General features: G+C 41.9%; 1 protein-coding gene across 3 annotated transcripts in view; it reads right to left on the bottom strand.

Annotated features, from left to right (window-relative positions):
- Positions 1-18,410, bottom strand: part of KDM4B (lysine demethylase 4B) — a 93,321-nt gene that overhangs the window by 11,615 nt on the left and 63,296 nt on the right. For 2 of the 3 annotated variants that reach the window (XM_040591485.1, XM_040591483.1), the window contains 7 exons: positions 12,440-12,951; positions 11,480-11,597; positions 8,052-8,230; positions 6,689-6,911; positions 4,004-4,080; positions 3,760-3,815; positions 3,167-3,275 (listed from right to left, as the gene is read on the bottom strand). In XM_040591485.1, the coding sequence (XP_040447419.1) occupies positions 3,167-3,275; positions 3,760-3,815; positions 4,004-4,080; positions 6,689-6,911; positions 8,052-8,230; positions 11,480-11,597; positions 12,440-12,951 (1,274 nt within the window). The remainder of the gene's footprint in view (positions 1-3,166; positions 3,276-3,759; positions 3,816-4,003; positions 4,081-6,688; positions 6,912-8,051; positions 8,231-11,479; positions 11,598-12,439; positions 12,952-18,410) is intronic. The other variant, XM_040591484.1, reaches the window with a different exon arrangement.

Below are 18,410 nucleotides of genomic sequence, written 5' to 3' on the forward strand. Positions count from 1 at the left end.
CCTGCTGATATACAGCTTGCTCAGTCCTGCCTCTCAGGGGAGCATTAACCCTCCCATATCAGGATCTGCCTTATTGATGTAAACAGGGTTCTTCCCAGCCAGAAGGATTAGCATGCACCTAACGACACCCCAGCAGCAAGACAAACTTCTTACGACAGGCAAAAGAGCTACACTAATGGAATATTCAGAGGAAATATGATCAAAAAGATGAAAGAAAAACATGAGCTAGAGTGAGGCTGAAATGTAGAGGGTGGTGGAAAGGGTGAAAACGCAGACCTGGAAGCATGGGAGATGGGATGGACAGAAGCAGTGGTACCAAGTGCTGCAGTAAAGCAGCATATTTAGATTTAAAGACATTTTCTGTGGGAGGGGAGGTAGCAGGGAGAGAGAAGGTGCAAAGCACAGGAAAAAAATCTGCAGAATAAATGCACACCAGAGAGTCGGGTCATAGCTAAGAGTAAGAAATAGGCTGTCTCCTGCATGATGAACACTGCAATTCATTTACTCCACTGAGGAATGACAGCTAATTATTCCAAATTTCCACGTCATAAATAATTTAAGCACAGAGGCCCGTAATACACCATTAATCAGGAAGCATGCAAACTGCATTCTTTAAAATGATGTGATGCCTACAAATGCACTGAAAAGTCTGTGCCTGAAAGGGGAGGCCTGGTGCATCTCAAAGAACAAAATATACCTTTAAACAGATCGCTGTAACTCCTTGCCACCTCAGCCCTCTCACAGTAACTTAAAACAATACAAAAATATACTAAAAAAATCAAAAAATAGTCACAGATAACCCCTACCCCCATCTTTCCTCCGTTATCTTCATCCATTCACTTCAACTGTCCTCAGCTTTCACATCATTCCTTCTCTCCTTTTTCAGCAAAAGGCCATCTCCAATTTTATCTAGTACCACATCAACTCCACCATTACCAAAGTCATCAGATCCAACACCACCACCTTTTACTCGGATTCAGTTTATCTTCCTAATCGCAGCTGCACACCTCCAAAACACAACAAGTCCTCCACCGACTCCTCATGTGCTGCAACTTCCTATTAAGGATCCTACAACTCTCCACGATAGCTCACGAGTGTGTTTCTCTGCACCACCTCATCCAGTTTAAATTTCCTTTGTACTTCTCGTACCAATGGTGCTACGACGACCACCACTGCCTTTACATCCTGCTACCCAAATGACCTTTTTTTAATCCTTACCTAGCTCATAACTCTAAAACCCATTTCCATTTTAGCACAAGTTAATTTACTTCTTTCTTTCCTGTAGGAAACAACATTCATAATGTGTCACTCACTGTATATGGGGACAACGCCAACAAACTGTTTTCAACAGACACTGATGGTGCATGTATACATACCGTCATGGTGCTCACAAAGTAACACAGAGGAGAAGAATTTTTCGCTAATCAGTCTAAATATAACAGTACTTACATGATGACATTCTTGAGCATAGAGTAGTGAGGCTGAAAGCCTACTTCTTACATCCTAACAGCTGGTCTGTTTTACAGAGGGATCATGCTGGCGTGCTGACAGAAACTCAGGACCAAGACCTGGAGCTGTGTCCAAAGCCACCTGGACTAGCCAACGTGCCCTACTGGCAGAGTCGGCACAGATCCTGGCAGAAATCAAACAGCATTGCACCTCTAGGAAAGTTACTCCAGTTATGACGAAGCAGTGTGCAGCACCACCCACGCTAACACTTTCCAAGGGAAGGGCTTAAGGACAGGCTTTGGCAAGAACTGAGCTTCCAACCTGGCTAACTTCAGCCTAAGGAAGCACATCATTGGACTGTGTAAGTCCAAGTACTTAATACAAAAATTCTCTATCTTTCCTGAGACATAAAGAAAACATGAGGTGCAAACGGAATACAATGCTGAAGAAATCAACAAACCTATGAAACTTTAATTCAGGAATGAAACAGGAAGATGTGTAGTAGGTCTGCGCGGAGGCTTTGGATGGCATTCGGCGCAGAACGAAGCAACAGGGTTTTACGTACATTAATACTGCCCTGGCTCTATAGGACTGTAAGGCAACCATCGAAGAGTTAAAGAATTAAGTCATGTTTCCTTGTGAGGCTCCATTAAGCAATACAAGTGAGTCTTGTGTAAAAGGATTTTTAGTTCATCGTTACAAGTGCTGGTAATGAAGAGGATGCATGCTGGAAATGTCAGATGATCCATAAAGAACCACTGCTGCAAGATTTATCACTCTCACATCACACCGCTCCATCACTCCGCCTGAATAATGAATGCTTTTTACATTCACATTTGTGTACAAAACCCATTTGCACAATAGAGAAATAACTCTGGAAGCAGACAGAGATTCTTCCTAATCTCTCAGCCAGGCCCTGGCTGGGCTGTGCGCACTAAATAGCTGTGCGTTAGCAAATACATCAGTGCTAACCAACGTATCACTGCTACATCACCTTCCCCCGTACCACACTCTCAAATGTCGCCCAGCTGATTTCTGTATGAAAAAAAAAGCGCAGCAAAAGCACCATTTATTTTGCAATAGCACACTATAATGACAGGGCATTAACTAACATTAAGATTAATTGCTCTGAGCTAACGAATCATCCATTTACTAATCCCTCAGATGAGGCTATGCAACTAAATAACAAGTTGTAGCTGGACTTTTATTAAAATCTTTGCAGTCCCTCACCTCAGAGTCATGGTCACAAAGAAATGTTTATTATTTTCTGCAAGAGATTTCTTGACAAGAAAAAGAGGAATGTTGTAAAGAAAGATGAATAAATTACAGATGAACAAGTCAGCAGCATGTCAGCTCCTTTCTAGTGACCACATCCCTTCACGCTCCTGCTATGCAGCACTTTTGGTAAATGAAGTTTTTAGGTAGTTTAGACCCGATTGCCAGGTGGGTATGCGTCCTAGGCTCTGCCCAGGGTAGGAGCACACTCCTAGAGAGTAAAGGCAGATCTGGTCATCACAACTTTTGTGTCAGAGCACTGAGACAGTACCTCAGAAGAAATCCAAATGATACAGCTTCCTACAGCATTTGTTGGAACTAAGAATGAGAACACCACCTCCAGTCTCAGCTACTTTATGGTCCCACACAATGTTCTGTCTAGCTTAAGCCTTTTTCTTTTTTCCGCTCTTGTTTTCACTCTCTACAGGTAAAAGACACGTACCAGTTTCCATCTCTGCTCTGGAATAGCACTGATATCCACAGGATGACGCTCTATTACATTGAGAAAACGGGCTTCGGGGACAGCAATAGCACAGATTACATGGACCCACCTGGGAAAAAAAGTGAAGAGACAAATCTGAGTCTACCATTATTTAATTCAAATACTCAAGAGGGCTGTTAACATTTCTCTGACTCCCTCAGTATCAAGGCATATTTATGGTGGTAGGCAGCCTGGGCAACATTACCAACTCATTAACAACCATGGTCGCACAAGGCAAATGTCTCTGAAACAACAGGGATCAACCTTCTTGTGCATCTGATCTTGCATGTTACTAAACATTCCCTGAAAAGACTTTTCTCCGAGAAATAACCAAACTCAGCAAGCAGTCAGAGCCACATTACCTCTGCTGTTGAGAAGCCTGGTGCCCAGTGTAAGACAGCACACTCACCCAAGCTCAGACAGCCAAGTCAGCAATTAGCAGTGACCTCTGTAATGCCAAAACTAGGTGCTACACTGAGCATCAGGACCAAATTCACAACACTAGGAGATCAAATACAGTACGGAAGGAAAAAATACTAAAAAACACCACTTACCGTCCATCAGTGGTCATCTGAAGAGCTCCTCCCCTGAGATTACACAGGCAACATTCCTGTAGGAATGAAACTCCTTCAGAACCGAACAAAAACCTCTGCTAGGCAGCCTATCTTTCCCAAAAAATGACTAACCACATCTGGAATGCCAAGGCCAATTGTACCATCCCACCACCCATCTCTGTTGAAGTATCTAATTAATTCCTGCACGAAGTTTGCTTTTGTCTGCAGAAGAGCAGATGCTTACCGCTGCCCATGCGTTGGCTGAGCACCGTGAGCAAGACCAACTTTCATTCACCAAGTCTGGACGTATTCCGTAACAGCCTGAAAGAAATAAGGTTATATTTTTCAGAGTTATTCTAACATCTACAGTATTGACTTGTTGACTTTTCAGTTCAGAAACATCTCTGAAAACAGGTCTAGACAAAAGTCATAAGCAAAGACATCTTTGGGAAGTGGGGGAGAATTTGGGACCAGCAGGTCTAAAACCAAACCAAACAAAAACCCCACACACAGGTAACCCTCAACATTTTCTTTTTTCTCTCTTTTGTAAGGACTACAATAGCAGTACTTTGATCCTTCAGGCAAGAACTGGGCTCAAAAGTGATGGTGCTACTACTGGAATGCATTCACGTTATCAAACCAGTTAAACCCACTGCATTTTAGCATGATTAAAGCAGTTATCTTTGCTAAGTGGTATGAGGAAGGACAAACACAGTACATTGCAAGGAAATCAAATGCATGTATTTCACATACTTAACAGTATTTAAACTAATACTAATATCTCGTTATACGAAGTGTTAGAAACATTCAATTTTAGCACCAAATCCTCCTACCTACTTCTCCTGCAGCACCAGAATAGTAAAATGGTACTACACCCATTATAAAGACAGGGAAGTAAGACCAAAAAATCCCCTAAAATTAAAAATTAAAACAAAAAAGTAAGAGGCACTGAGGTTTGCCATCAAAGACAACAGGGGAAAGACACAGAAACAGATTTTAAAAAAGTGTATCTACCAGATTCCCGCAAGCTTGCCAAGCAAGCAGAGAATTAAACATATTGCAGATTGCTGGCCAGCATCCTAACTAACACAAAGCTCATCCCATGGCTTTTGCCTATCCTAACAAAACTGAACCTAAAATTTCCAGTGGGCATGACAGTCTCAAATTACTGAATTAAACTTAGAAGTTACTCAGAAAGCACTGAGATTGCCACAATAACCTGATTTATAAAAATCATCCACTTAACCAGATAAACATTATGTCAAAAAAAAGTCAATAATATAGATCCACAGCTGTTTTCTCCACACCTGATGTCTCTTTTCATCATACAGCAAATCAAGAAAGCAGATTCAGCCTAGTCCTAGAAAACAGGCAGGGGAGTTGAGTCTAAAAAACTGATCTGGAAACTGAAAGAAAAGTAGACAGCCTTAACTGAAATACTGCTGGACCACAAACCGGTGTAGAACGGGCTGAAATTTCAGCACTGACTTCTTGCTGCAGGACAACAGGCAGCTGGACTATGGGACCTGGTGGGAGAAATACTCACACTTACAGAACACTGCGTTGTCCCATAAGGATGATCCTAGGGGACCAAAAAAAGTACGCTCTTATAGATTTTTGTCAACACCTTAAAAGCCCGGAAGCCTTTGCAAAAGCTTTCTTCTCTGTACGCCCTTGCTGTTGTCATAAACTAGCACAGTTGGGTGAGGGCACTTCTCAATAACAAGCAGACTGCCAACTGGTTTTACAGCATGCTGCCAGATTAACCAAAATACACCTCAACACTACAATCCTATAATAAAAGCAAATGGATTCTCTGCAGCAAAGTCAAAGGGATATCACGGTCTAGAAGTACAAACAGCAACAAGGAAACAACAAGGGACTACATCAAACTAGATTTAACTTCTGTCCTATCCTCAAGGGCAGAGCGCAGCCAAAATAGAAAGCCAAATTTCTCTACACCCTGTCTGAGATCATCTTGCCCGCATCCCTCCGTCCCTAAATAGAATTTGGCCACTGAAACTATTTTGATAGACTGGACTATTGAAGACATATGGATGTACAAGATGTAGCGTCTCTGTTCTGATCGCTACAGAGACCGCAATTTGTGAAGAAAGCAGTCTCTATCCTCACGCTCACTATGCATCACATGCTCTCATTAGCCAAAAGTGACCAAAATCGTGGATTCAGTACAGAAATAAAAGTTGCATTCTAGTTCTCTGCAAGAGACGGTCATGCTGAGCTGCGTGGTGACCTGCGGACTATAAAACTGAAACAACAAAAGTAATTCCAGCTGATGCAAGTCAAATAAGATTTCCCATCTGTCAAGATCAAACAGCTGAACAGTAATTTGTCACATCTCCTAGTATGAGTGCAAATGTTAACTAGATGTTGTACAATCTACAGTGAATGTACACTCTACTAGGATTAATCAGATCTTCTTTTAGACGTAACTATCAGGGAAACAGACAGACATATGTTGCTTTTTGTAATCAACTGCCATTACTACAAGCAGTAACACAGACACTAATAACATATCTCAGAAACTACTCCATAATCTCTGATGCACGCAGGAACAATACAGCCTTACCCAGCAGACCAATATCTGAACAAGCGAAAAGAGTGTGATCAGCTTTGTGATTTCTGCTTTATTACAAAAAATGGAAGATAACCGAACAAAGAATCTTCTCTGTGAGACAGAGAAGAATCAGCCAATAAAACAAACAGTAAAAAGGATATTTGTGCATATTTTTAAGATCACTGACTGCCAAGGAGGACTCGAATATACAGGCCTACTAGTACCACAAAAGGAAAAAGTGGAAGCGACAGGCATAGCAAGCATGCCAAAAGAAATTAAAATACAGGCCACAAACAAACTAATGTGTGAGTTTCTCAATACCCAAAACGCTTTGGTGAAGGAGACACTCACTAGCATGAACCTGCAGGCAGCATTTGGCACAGGATATCAAAGGACTGGTTCCATCTTCTCCAATGTATGAATTTGAAGGAAGGGGCTCCGTGTTTTCTCCACTCGAGGTAAAGCACATCTCCGGGATCAGAGGCTTGGTATTTTGTCCGCACTTAGAAAGGTGGACAAAAGAGGTGGTCTCCCCTGCTGAGACTGGGACAGCTTCTTTATCCATCTGTAAGGACTTAAAGAGAAAATATCATTGTATGGAATCACCTCTTCCCTGGTCAAAGTTTTAACTTTAAAATCAGAGTGCTACCCTTGCAAAAAAAGTCATCCAACACTTGATGCCATGCAGCACAAATAATGAACTTTAAATCCTGTCTTCTCATGCACACCCCCACCCCTTCCTTTTGCTCCTCTCTCTTCCGTAGGCCTGTACTGAGATCTGTAATTTATTCTGAAAGCTCAAAGAAGCATTAGAATAATCAGAAGCTTTCCCTGATTTTCTTCTGTAAAAATCTAAATTCCTCATTTGCAGCTGAAAAAGGAAAACAGTAAAAGCAAGACCTTCCCTACCCCTCTCCCATCCTTTTGGCATCCTTCCCTACTCTTGCTGCAAGAATTTCTCCTGAAGGGCATTTCAAGGTTTCTGGTAGCAGACCAGAGTTTAAAAAAATGGATTAGAACAGTCCAGGTGTACTCAGTTTTCCTTACAAGCATTACACAACAACATCCGGCAATCGGAACAGATACTTTGTTTTCAGTCTGTATAATAAATCAAGAGATTTTATTGAAGGGGTAGGTGGGTTTTGCTTTTCTTAGAGGAAGTTTACAACACACATATACGTGCATCTAAGGTACATATTCCTAGCGGACACAGAAAGCCAGATTTGGCTCTACAAGCATGCAAGAGCAAATCCATACACAACTGGGCAAATAACTAATTCATCTGATAAATTCTGCCTTTCTGCTCCTAACATATTCCAAAGCATATTGGTAGTTTCCAAAAACTGATATATGTGCTTACTCAGTAAATTTTTCTTTTGTTGCTTGTTTGCATATATTCAGAACTCCTGGCCCATATCTAAACAAGAGCAGCCACATGCCCAGTAACATACATTCCCCTGCACGAAATGGTGTTGGTACTGCAAAACTCTTTAAGCATGACTTAAAAAATGAAAGCTGAGAAAGCCAGCGAAGTCAGGAAAGGTAACAAAAGAAGGCTCCATCCGCTGCCTCTGCCAAATGCAAACATACTTCGGTGTGCAAATTTATATGAGTCTTCTTTCTGTATTATAAAGGTCTGCCCCACAACTTACACAGCAGCCACCCACTCAGCACCCACCACTGACATGTCCATCTGAGCTGTATCAGGAATTACCTGGTTATACGGGTAAAAGAGGGTACAGACAGCACAGTATGGCTCACTCAGGGCAGCAGCGGCATTGAATTTTCTTTCAGCTGGGAAATTATGTGCTTTATTCTTCCACTGGAGTGAAAGTAAAGATTTCAAAGCCTCTGGGTCACTCATATCTTCCTCTCCAGAAAATGGAAAGGTTTCTATAAAGAAAAAAAAAATAATCCCAAAACAACAGACAGTCAGCAGAAACAAAACGCAGCAAGACAGGGTTAACAGCTTATGTTTCAACAACACAAGAAGTTCAATATGTAAAAACAGTCAACTCATCCACGATCCCTCTTATGTGTATGCCTCAAGTACTTCTTTCATTGGGTATAATTTACACTTTATGGTAAAACAGACAAGACAGACACACCAACGCCCTAACAGAACAGACCAGACCATGAGGAAGGAGGAGGAAGAGAATCTAGATGTACAACCTTCCTAACTCTCTCTCCTTTCTAGCTGTGGAAACCTAAGATATCCTCCTAATGAAGCCAAGTTCAAAATGCATGATGCAAGTGCAAGGAAATCCCCCTTTCCTCTCCCCCACTGGGAGATGCACTCTCCAGAAGATGCGCATGCAATTCACACTGGTTTGGTTAGGCCAGCTCCCAGTTCCCACCAGTCAGCAGCAAGTCACTTCCAACCTTCCCAAAGCATATCCCATACCTGTTTCTGCAAACACAAATCTTGGCCATAAGATATCCTGGGCTCAAGTTTTCATTTTACTTTTCTGCAGCTGCTTCACAGCTACTTCCATCAAGCAGCCACTAAGCCTTCAATTTGCATTCACCACCAGCTCTGCTTCTGCCAGAGCTCTGATAGGTACTGCTTGTGCTAATTAGTTCGCTAATTCTTTGTTTTTACAAAACCTTTAAAGGGCCCTTGGCATTTTACCACCACAGAATCCATTTGTGTCAGTTTGGGGGTCCAAGTTTCTTACCATTCCTTGTTAAGGACTTTTGAGTCACTGTAAGTGTTAAAGAAATTTTCCACACAAAGGTACGTGTAAATCCCTCACTGCATTGACAATCTGCAAAGTTTCCAAAAGAACAGCTTTGGCCAGGGGAACTCAAAAACATCTCATTGGAACATTATCCCCAGAGCTCAGCACATTAAACCAAATTGTTCACTGCTTCACTGTTAATTACTGGAAAGACACAGTTAAATGTTCTGCTCTCAACAAGCCTAAGTCTCCTCCCTACTTCTACCTCCCTTTTCAGATTTTCGGACTCTTAGGTTACCAGAAAGGACAGAAGGAACTTGTAGTAAAACACTAATGGCTAAGTTTACATCTCAGATTTCAAAGGTTCCCCCTAACTAATTGGATATATGTTTGCCACACAACGTGGGAACCGTTATTGCGTTAATTAATCAATCCTTTTTCTGACACGATGAATGCTGTCTGTGTATCTCTGTATCTCTATCACACTTCAAATGAGAGTTACTTCCTAAAAAGTGTCTTTTCTTACTGTCTTTTTATTTTCATCTCGGTATCCAAAGGCTAACAGTAATTGCCGATACCATCGCCTTTTCCACAACACCGCCCAGGATCCTCCTGGAAAGGGAGCCCACCAGGAGCAGCCGGGCCAGCAGGCAGGTTGGGCTTTCCTTCCCCAAGGAAGATACCGCTCATGCCAGGAGCTGGCTGCCAGTTCAGCGTGCATCACACCAGAGCCAGCCCTCCAACAAAACAGATTTACAAGGAGGTGTTCCACAGTCTTAACTTCAGCCACACATGCTTATGTGTCCGGCCCTGTGTAAGGCACAGACAAAATTTTAAAAAGGCCAGTGACCTCGGGTACATAGATTGATACTTTCACGATGTCTTACTTCCAAAGCAGGGCTCAACCCTCACCTTTCGAAGAAATCAAGCACCTTTAATGACATTTTAAGACCTAAGTCAAAACCCAAACCACATGTTTCTCCAAATTTTAGTCAAGGCACATCAGGAGACAGGCAAGGATTTATGATACACTGAAATCAATGAAACCAGCATTGTAATCCAGAGTGACAGACTGAGAGAAAAAAGGAAGTGACTGTTGCACGTTATCATCACCTTCACTCATTCCGGGATGGATTCTAGGTGACACACAGCATTCAGGATGGCTCCTATACTTCAAGCAAGTAGAAAAGACTAACAATTTGTCCCAACCAAATCTTAGTGTAGCATATGTGATCGCTTAATTTACATGCTCACTCTTCCTCACTGCAACCTGCAGATCATCCTTATACATTAGCCTTGAAAAATTAAGGAGTGCAGAGAACTAATTCTATTCCCTGGTGGGGAAGGGTAGAATCTGTTTGATCAGATTTTGCCCAACAGTGCTGCAAATCAGTCCCTGAGAAATGCCAGCTTTCACAGAAAGTTGCTCCTGAGTCAGCCAGCAAAGTCCCCATGCACCATCCAACAAGTCAAAACAGTGAAAAGAATCCATCTAATGAGGATCCTTCAGCACAAAGTTTGATGCAAGGTCTCACACCAGAAGAAAATAACTAGTCTCAACTGCCTTTCAGCGCTTCACTCCACATTACACATATGCAAGACATGAAACGCATCACCCTTGGTAAGGAAATGGAGCTATGTACGTACAGAATATCCCCTTCCTACACCAAGTTTCTCTAAAATCAATGGATATATTCTCCGAAGGAAAATGAACAGGAAAGACGTCCTTTTGAATATAAGGTTGTAAGTACCTTGAAAGCAGCAGGGACTGCCAGCTGCACCTTCCCGCACCTGCCCCAGTACGCAAAAGCTTCTTACTGTGGACTTTTTACATTCTGAGTACTTTATAATGTGGGGAAGACCCAGAATGGTAAATTATACTACACAACAGGAGTCTTCCCCCTCCACCCTGTTCAGACTGTTAGGGCATTCGCAGTGACTGGAATGTGGGAAAAGAAAAATCAGTGATGTACAGTTAAGCACTGAGAGACTTTCCAATTCTCATTTCTGGCTCTGCCAAGAAAAGTTGGGACTCCACCACTCACACAGATGACAAAGCCAACCAAAAAGTTGCATTAACTTTCCCCAGACACGTAACAGCAGACCTAACCCCCACAGCCCTTTGAGGTGAACAGATCTCATTTTAATGCAATATCTGTGACGGAGCTTTTACTTTAGGATGTTATTTTCTGCGAACTCTTTTCTCCCTTTGTCCAAAACACTGCCTCATGCGGCATCCAGCAAAATATTTTTCTTGAGAGAAAAAGGGTGGGAAGTGAGAAGGTACACCTCCCACAGATGAGTTTTGTTTCCAGCTGGGTTATCAAAACGGGAACATGCTACATTTTCTATCAGTTAAGTGTAACGCAAAAAGTTGCAGGCCATCTAGTTATGTTAATGACTTCAGCAATTTTTCAGATCAGAGAAGATATACAAGCATTCCTAATGCTAGTGCACTCACCCTCATCGCTCGAGGTCTCCTGTTTCACCACTGACAATGGGGAGCGGGTTGGTGGCTTGCCCAGTGGATGACGACGACTCTTTTTTATCTCCATCTTCATTTTTGAAAAAGCAGCAGTCTGTAACAAACCAGGACAAGCTAGCCGGGAACCCCAAAATATCTTGGCAAACAAAGGAGAGTACAGGACAACAGAGACAGAATCCTTATCGTAAAAAGTACTTGAATTTACACAGCAAACTTTTCACTGCCTTCTGGCTGCCATCAGTAAAGCCTCCCAAGCCAATTACTGGAGTAGATGAAGCCAATGCTATCTCTTAAGATGCCGGGTAAAGGTAAACTACAGTGGTTTTTTTAACAGCTTCAAGCCTGCCAACTCCATCAGCTTATGGAAAGTCTGGTCCATCACATAAACAGCTAGGAACTCTAGCATAAAAATTACGTACAGGGCGTATAGGACCAGAAACATTTTACTAGAACATCACAGTTTGTTTTACGACAAGCATATTTATATTGTACTGTACACACTGCCCCACGCGCCAGCCAACACTGTAAATGCCGCATGCAACCTAATTACAGTGGCTCACAGCCCTCTCCGGTGCAAGGCGCTGAACACGTCACAGAGACTTACTCTGCACTAGGAACTGACAGAACCACACACTTCGGTTCACAAACATAACACAAGCAGCAGTGCTACAGCATCAGGACTGAAATCCAACTACATTCCACACCACGCAGGAGTGAGCGGAGAGGAAGGTAGTTAGGGCAGCACAGCACAGCATTTTTTCCCTCTCTGGTCTGCACCATTGTGTCTTGGAAACACCTACATGAAAGCTACGCTAATTGTGCCGTGTGGTATGGCAATGCACATTTCCCCCTATCCCCACCATTTCTAATAGTTTGGTCCTCAACCTGTTGCTTAAAACTGGCATATCTTATAGTCAACTCCCTGGTCATGCATACCTGTAAATCACTGACCTCTGCAGCCATCTCTGTATTTTCTGCTTCCACGTTCTCCTCCTCCTTCACAGGGATTTCCATAGGGACCGTCTGCTCCCGCCAGCTTGGACTCTTCTGCGTGGCAAACTGCTCAAACGCCTGCTGGCAGGACATGTGCTCCTTGTCAAACACCACCTTTTTGGTCCGTGGAACCACATAAAGCATGGGAATGATCGGCCGAGGTTTAAAGTCATCCTCCTCCACGGGTGCCTCTGAGGGGTGGACAATATTCAGTGGAGCTGGGGGCAAGCTCTTTTCTGCTGCAGACGATGTGGGTACTGCTGGGGGCACCGGTGGCCGTGCTGCCGGTGCCTTGTCCTCTGCCAGCTGCTGCTGCGGTGCAGGCGGTGGTGGCAGCTGCTGCTGCTGTAGAGGAGGCTGAGGTGCTTGCAGCTGGTGTTGGTGTTGATGGAAAAGGTGTTTCTTCTTTCTCTCTCCTTTTACTTTTGGAGGACGGGCCTTTGCTTTGCAGTCACCTGTTTCAAGGCAATAGGCAACATTTAGCTTCATATGCCACGATTTCTGGGCATTTAACGTTTTTCTCCTTTCACCAAAAAGCTCTAATGCTGGACTAACACACTACATTATGGTACTATTCTTCCTTTCCAACAAGCAGACTGAAAGCTCTAGACTTATTCAGCATTGACTTGGAGAAGCCCACTTTAGAAAGAAAAGACTTGTGTCATTTCTATGGACTATTTAATTCTTGACTGGAGCAGAAAGACTGCCAAAATTAATGTTGCCTGGAGGGAAAATTTCTAAACCCCTAAGAAACTGTACAGTGTGCCAAAAAAACATGTAATGTATTGCATTAGCCCTGACTCTGTATTTCAAATTTTCTGCTTAAGCCGTCTCCAAGGTGGGGTGCACAGATACATCAACTGGAGTGCAGGAAGAAAATATTTTTTTTTACCACTAATAAATGAAGTAAGTCTTTAATAGTGTTTATTTTATCTTCATCTGATCATTTTTTTCAATCTCTATTTTTGTGTGTATTTTATAATGGACACAATATGTTAGCACAGCATTACATGTATAGATTTTATAAATAAATATACATCAGGAGGTGCACTCAAAATTTTTTTGCTGATAAGGGGGCACAATCAAAAAAATTTGGAGACCACCGTTCTATACCACTAGTCTGCCCTAGCCTCCGGACCACCCCCATTTACTGTTCCCTCTATTTACAAGCATAGCTCTTATCTGACTATCACTGCGTGTCAATGCATTCAACAGCCCCAGGAAATGAAGAACCGAACAAAGATACCTGAATCATTATTACCAAAAGATTTCTACTGCAAGGTCTTTTAAAAAGATGCCTTTAAAGCATAAATCAAGTACAGCATTGAACTAAGCCTGTTATAGACACCATGCCAGCACTGAGACATCCTTTCCCAACGCCGGCTCCGTTTGTCCTTGTTTCTCCCAGCTTACTGTCATTCATCTTATCTGCATAGCATTGCAAGTCTCTTACATAGCTGCGACAACAAAACCACTTCTGGAACAGACACACGTCTTAATATTTTTACCCGAGGTAGTGATGAGCCATGAAAGTCTTCCCCGCCTATATTCCCAATACAACTCTGTTAAAGGATCTACACACTCCGATTTTACAGCAGTAATTGAAATTCCTGTTGGCCCCTGAGCGAGCGCCTCTAGGTTAGGACAGGAGATGCTTTCACATCTTGCCTTATTCCATCTAAAATGATGTATGTTCCCTTTGCTCAACTCTTCCCTCAATTCATGAACGAAGTTATCAGTTCACTCAAAGGAAACTAAATAATAGATGCTCCATGGACAGATGCCAGTGCTCAATTTATTTCATAAGAGATTGTTTTTCACCTGCAGATGCTATGACTAGATGACTGTGTTGCAAAAGGCCATTTTCCCCCTAACAGGATGGGGAGGAGGGCTGATGACAAGGAAAGACAGAGACCATTCACCCTAATAATGATGCTTCACCAATTCCAACTCTTCCATGAAGGACTAGACGAAAGCTGACCAGCCAAACACAGTAAACAGGAGATCAGATAAACCATCACACAATAACAAGGTATCTGCAGGAGGAAGGGTTTGAAAAGAAAAGGTAAATAATCCCACACTAAGATTAAGTGCTAAAATCCCTGCTGAAATCTTCTAGGGGATACCTCAACCTTGACATTTCCCAGAAGTCTGGTCTGATGTCTTTATTTACACAGACTTGTAAAAAATGGGAACAAGTCTAGCCCAATTTGCCCAAGTCCAGCCCAAATATTGCTGTACTTGCGTAGGCAGTCCAGCAGATAAACTGGTTTGTTCTATCACAGAGAAAGGAATATTGAATTTCCTTAGAGAAACAAACATATTGAATGAAAGGCAAATTGGATTTTTCCCCAGTTGCACAAAACCGGATCATATTTACTCTCTATACACTCAGAGAATTCTCTATCCAACAACAAAACAAATGCCACTCACCAGCTTTATTGACTTCTAAATGGGTAATTTGACAGCAGCTGGCAGGTAGAACTTTGTTTAAAACTTTCTGCATTAAGATGAACGAAATAGTTTGCAAGTGAATCTATAAAATCAGAAGCCAGGAAAAAGTGATGTAAAATTCAAAGTCCCTATCTGGCTGTTGTGAATACTTCTAGAAGGGAAAGGGATCTTTATGCATAAATCAACACACAAGTTAACAGAGGAATGCCTATCAGCCGCCTTCTGCTGAAGCATGAAGGCACACGTAGTAGAGCTGGTACGCATGGAAAACAGTAGTGTGACTTTTTTCACGGCGAGAAGACTTGCTTCTCTAATTTGAAATGCTATACGGAGTTCATGAAGTTGTAGGTGTACAATAACTTTGAGGGGAAGGGGTGTTGGTGGGGAAATCAAACTACTTACACAGGAATGTACATCGTAGGGTTTGGGCAAATGGATTATAAAAAGTTGCTACAAGAGCTAGAGCAGTACCTCCTGGTACTAGGCAAAGACAATTAGAAATGGACTTCAGCATCAGTGATTTAGCCACAACTTTGAATAATTTCTACTGTCAACAGCTCAAAAAGAAACTGTAAATTAGACTGATTTATCTAGCAGAAGCACAAGCACAGAGATAAGATGAAACTTAACACAGAAGAAAGCAGGAGAATTCTGCCAGTACGTCCCTCTAATACAGCACTGCACCTGCAGAAACATCTGTGTTGCATTCAAGATTTTTCCTTCAATCCACGTGGGAGACTGCTGCACATAATCACAAAAACTATTCCACCACCCCAAAGTTACTCCTGAACACTGAGTTCACATTTTCACTTACAATAGAGTCCCTCCTTCTAGGAAGAGAATACTACCTAGAGCAATCCTACTCGCCCAGTGTTTATAGTCCGTACATACCCATGCTAACAGAACATGCAAACATGATGATGATACAAAAGCAGAAAGCAAAAGTAGGAAAACACCTTCTACTTGCTTCTAGGGGCTTGTGTCTGCTCAGACCTTCATACAGCACAAGCTACAAATACATAGATGGCCACAGTGACTGCCAGCAGAATTCTGAAAAGGCTCTATTTTTAATACATGATGCTAGGAAAGTCCAGAAAGTCTCCAGGACAAGCTCTCATGCTATGACATTGTTTCATGATAGCCCTTCCACCCCATTAAAATTCTCATTTCCTAATGACTTTACATCGCCAACTTAAGCAACACAAGTTGCTTACAAGTGGGGAGAGACCAGCCACTACTTGACATTTGGCCAATTCTTGAAATTTTGCCTGAAGTAAAACCCTCACGTAGCAAATGGCTATCTAAAAATCAGTTATGAACTGATTTGCTATTATATACAGATAACAGCAAAGAAGTTTTCGGTTCTGGTTTACCGGCATCTTGATCACAGTATTACTTCATGTAATTATGTACTTAGTTTACAATCACCAGCACTCAAGAGGATACGAGGGAATGCCTTTTAATGAAACACAGTGGAAAATAACACACAACTATTTTGCAGTTCAGCACCTCGCTGCTTTTTTTCACATTAAAAAAAAAAAAAAAAGAGAATCCTGTAAGATATATGGTTTGTAGCCCATGTCTGCAGGACTCAACAAGCACAGTGTCGCAAATCATACCTGCAGACTCACAGGATGTATGTGTGCTGTTTAGCACATCCAGAGAGGAGCAAGGCTTAAAGACTCTCGTTTTTAATTTCAAGTCCCAAGACAACCTGCTAAAAATTCTAAATACATTAATAGCAACATAATAAATTATGAATATAAAGCTGAGTCATAAGAAACAAAAGAAAACACCTTAAGGTATCTGTGTCAAAAATCCTGAAAACCTCAAGTTATTAATACTCAGCTAGTCCAAATAACTAAAACGAAGCATAAGACCTACTTTGAAACTACCAATGATTACTTTGAAATCTCATTCGTCCTCCTTCTCAAGGTATCTGTTCTGGTGTAAGTAGAAAATCAAGCCAAATTAAAAACAGAGGAATATAAAAAGTGAAGGCAAGGGGGAGGGAAGCTCAATTGCAATGAACCGGGCATTCCAAACAGATGCGCTTTTTTTTTTTCCCCCAAGATGAAACTGTAAGGCACTTGTGAGAGGTAATGCAGGCATTAGGATGTAGAAAACTAGCGAACTTATTGGTATTTAAGTGTCATATTGCATTACGAAACTCGTGTACTTGCTAACAGCCACACTAAGCACTAGACCGCTCAGAAACTGCAAAGCAAATAGTCTAATTCTAGTGACGTTTTCTGCAATGGTGCTGAAAATAAGTTTTTCCTTCCTGTGCTAACAGTTAAAGAGCTCGTAACATGTAGTCTAAGTGTATGATTTGGAACCTGTTCAGCTAGAACAGAGACTTTATTGTTCCTCTGCCATTCTAATGATCTTGGATCTGTCCTTGTCACTTATCTCTTGTCTCCAAAGGGATATCAGCATTTTCAGGCCATTTATTACAAGCATCAGCTGTTAAACTTGTACAAGACCTAAGAGCGTACAATTTAACGCCCTGATGACACTTTCAAGCTTAGGGCAATAGAAATCAACTATCTGCACTGTGCTACTCCTGCTCTGTACAACGATCATTTGCAAACTCCTTATTTCGCATGAGAAGTGAAAACACACTCTCTAGCTAGGAGACTCTGGAACTGAACAAAGACCTCTATTCTCTTCCCAGAGCTTCCACAGATTTCCTTTAAGATCATTATCAAGGCTCTCCAAACAGTTTGCAGCGTCAGTTTCTGCCAAATGCTAAACAAATAACGGGTATATACAATATATGAAAATGAATTCACTAGTGTTTATGAAATGCTCGAGAGTGCCTCTAAGGGAGAGTGCATCACAGACACATCAACTACTTAACCATGCACACAGGCGGAAAAAAAGAAGCTTACTCCCAGCAAGAATTGCAACCTTTCATACACAGCCAAGAAAAAAAAAAAGCTATCACAAAAAGGGCCTCCAGCAAGTTGGCTGAGGTCAGGCCTTTGGACTAACCATATGCAGAAGAAATCATAAAGGACTGGGAGTTGTCATGGACTGGTTATTAACTTCAGCCATGCAAAGAAAGCTGAAACGCTTCCCTCCTACAGCTAGACTTGAAACGAAACCTGGAACCTGAACTCACGCAGCAGCTGTGGATCCCACACAACCTAAGGCTGACTTTATTCACAGCCTCTGCAAGAAATGGGGAGGGAGGGAGGGAAAGGGGAAAGATTAATTGCACAAGGGAGTGCACAAATCATTCCCTTTCACAGGAGGACACAAAACATATTTATTTGTTTCTCTATGAAATATTTAAAAATATTCCTCCGCTAATATATATTCTTACAAACCTGTAATAGTTTGGGCAGAATATTCAAGCCCTGCCAAGAAAGATATTTGGACTGAATCCTTAAAGAGAGGAAAAAATCAATTGCTGCTGTAAATGATGGTGCATTTCAGTGACCCTAGATTTAAT

The sequence above is a fragment of the Falco naumanni genome, chromosome 4, assembly GCF_017639655.2.
Source record: "Falco naumanni isolate bFalNau1 chromosome 4, bFalNau1.pat, whole genome shotgun sequence".
NCBI lineage: Eukaryota > Metazoa > Chordata > Aves > Falconiformes > Falconidae > Falco > Falco naumanni.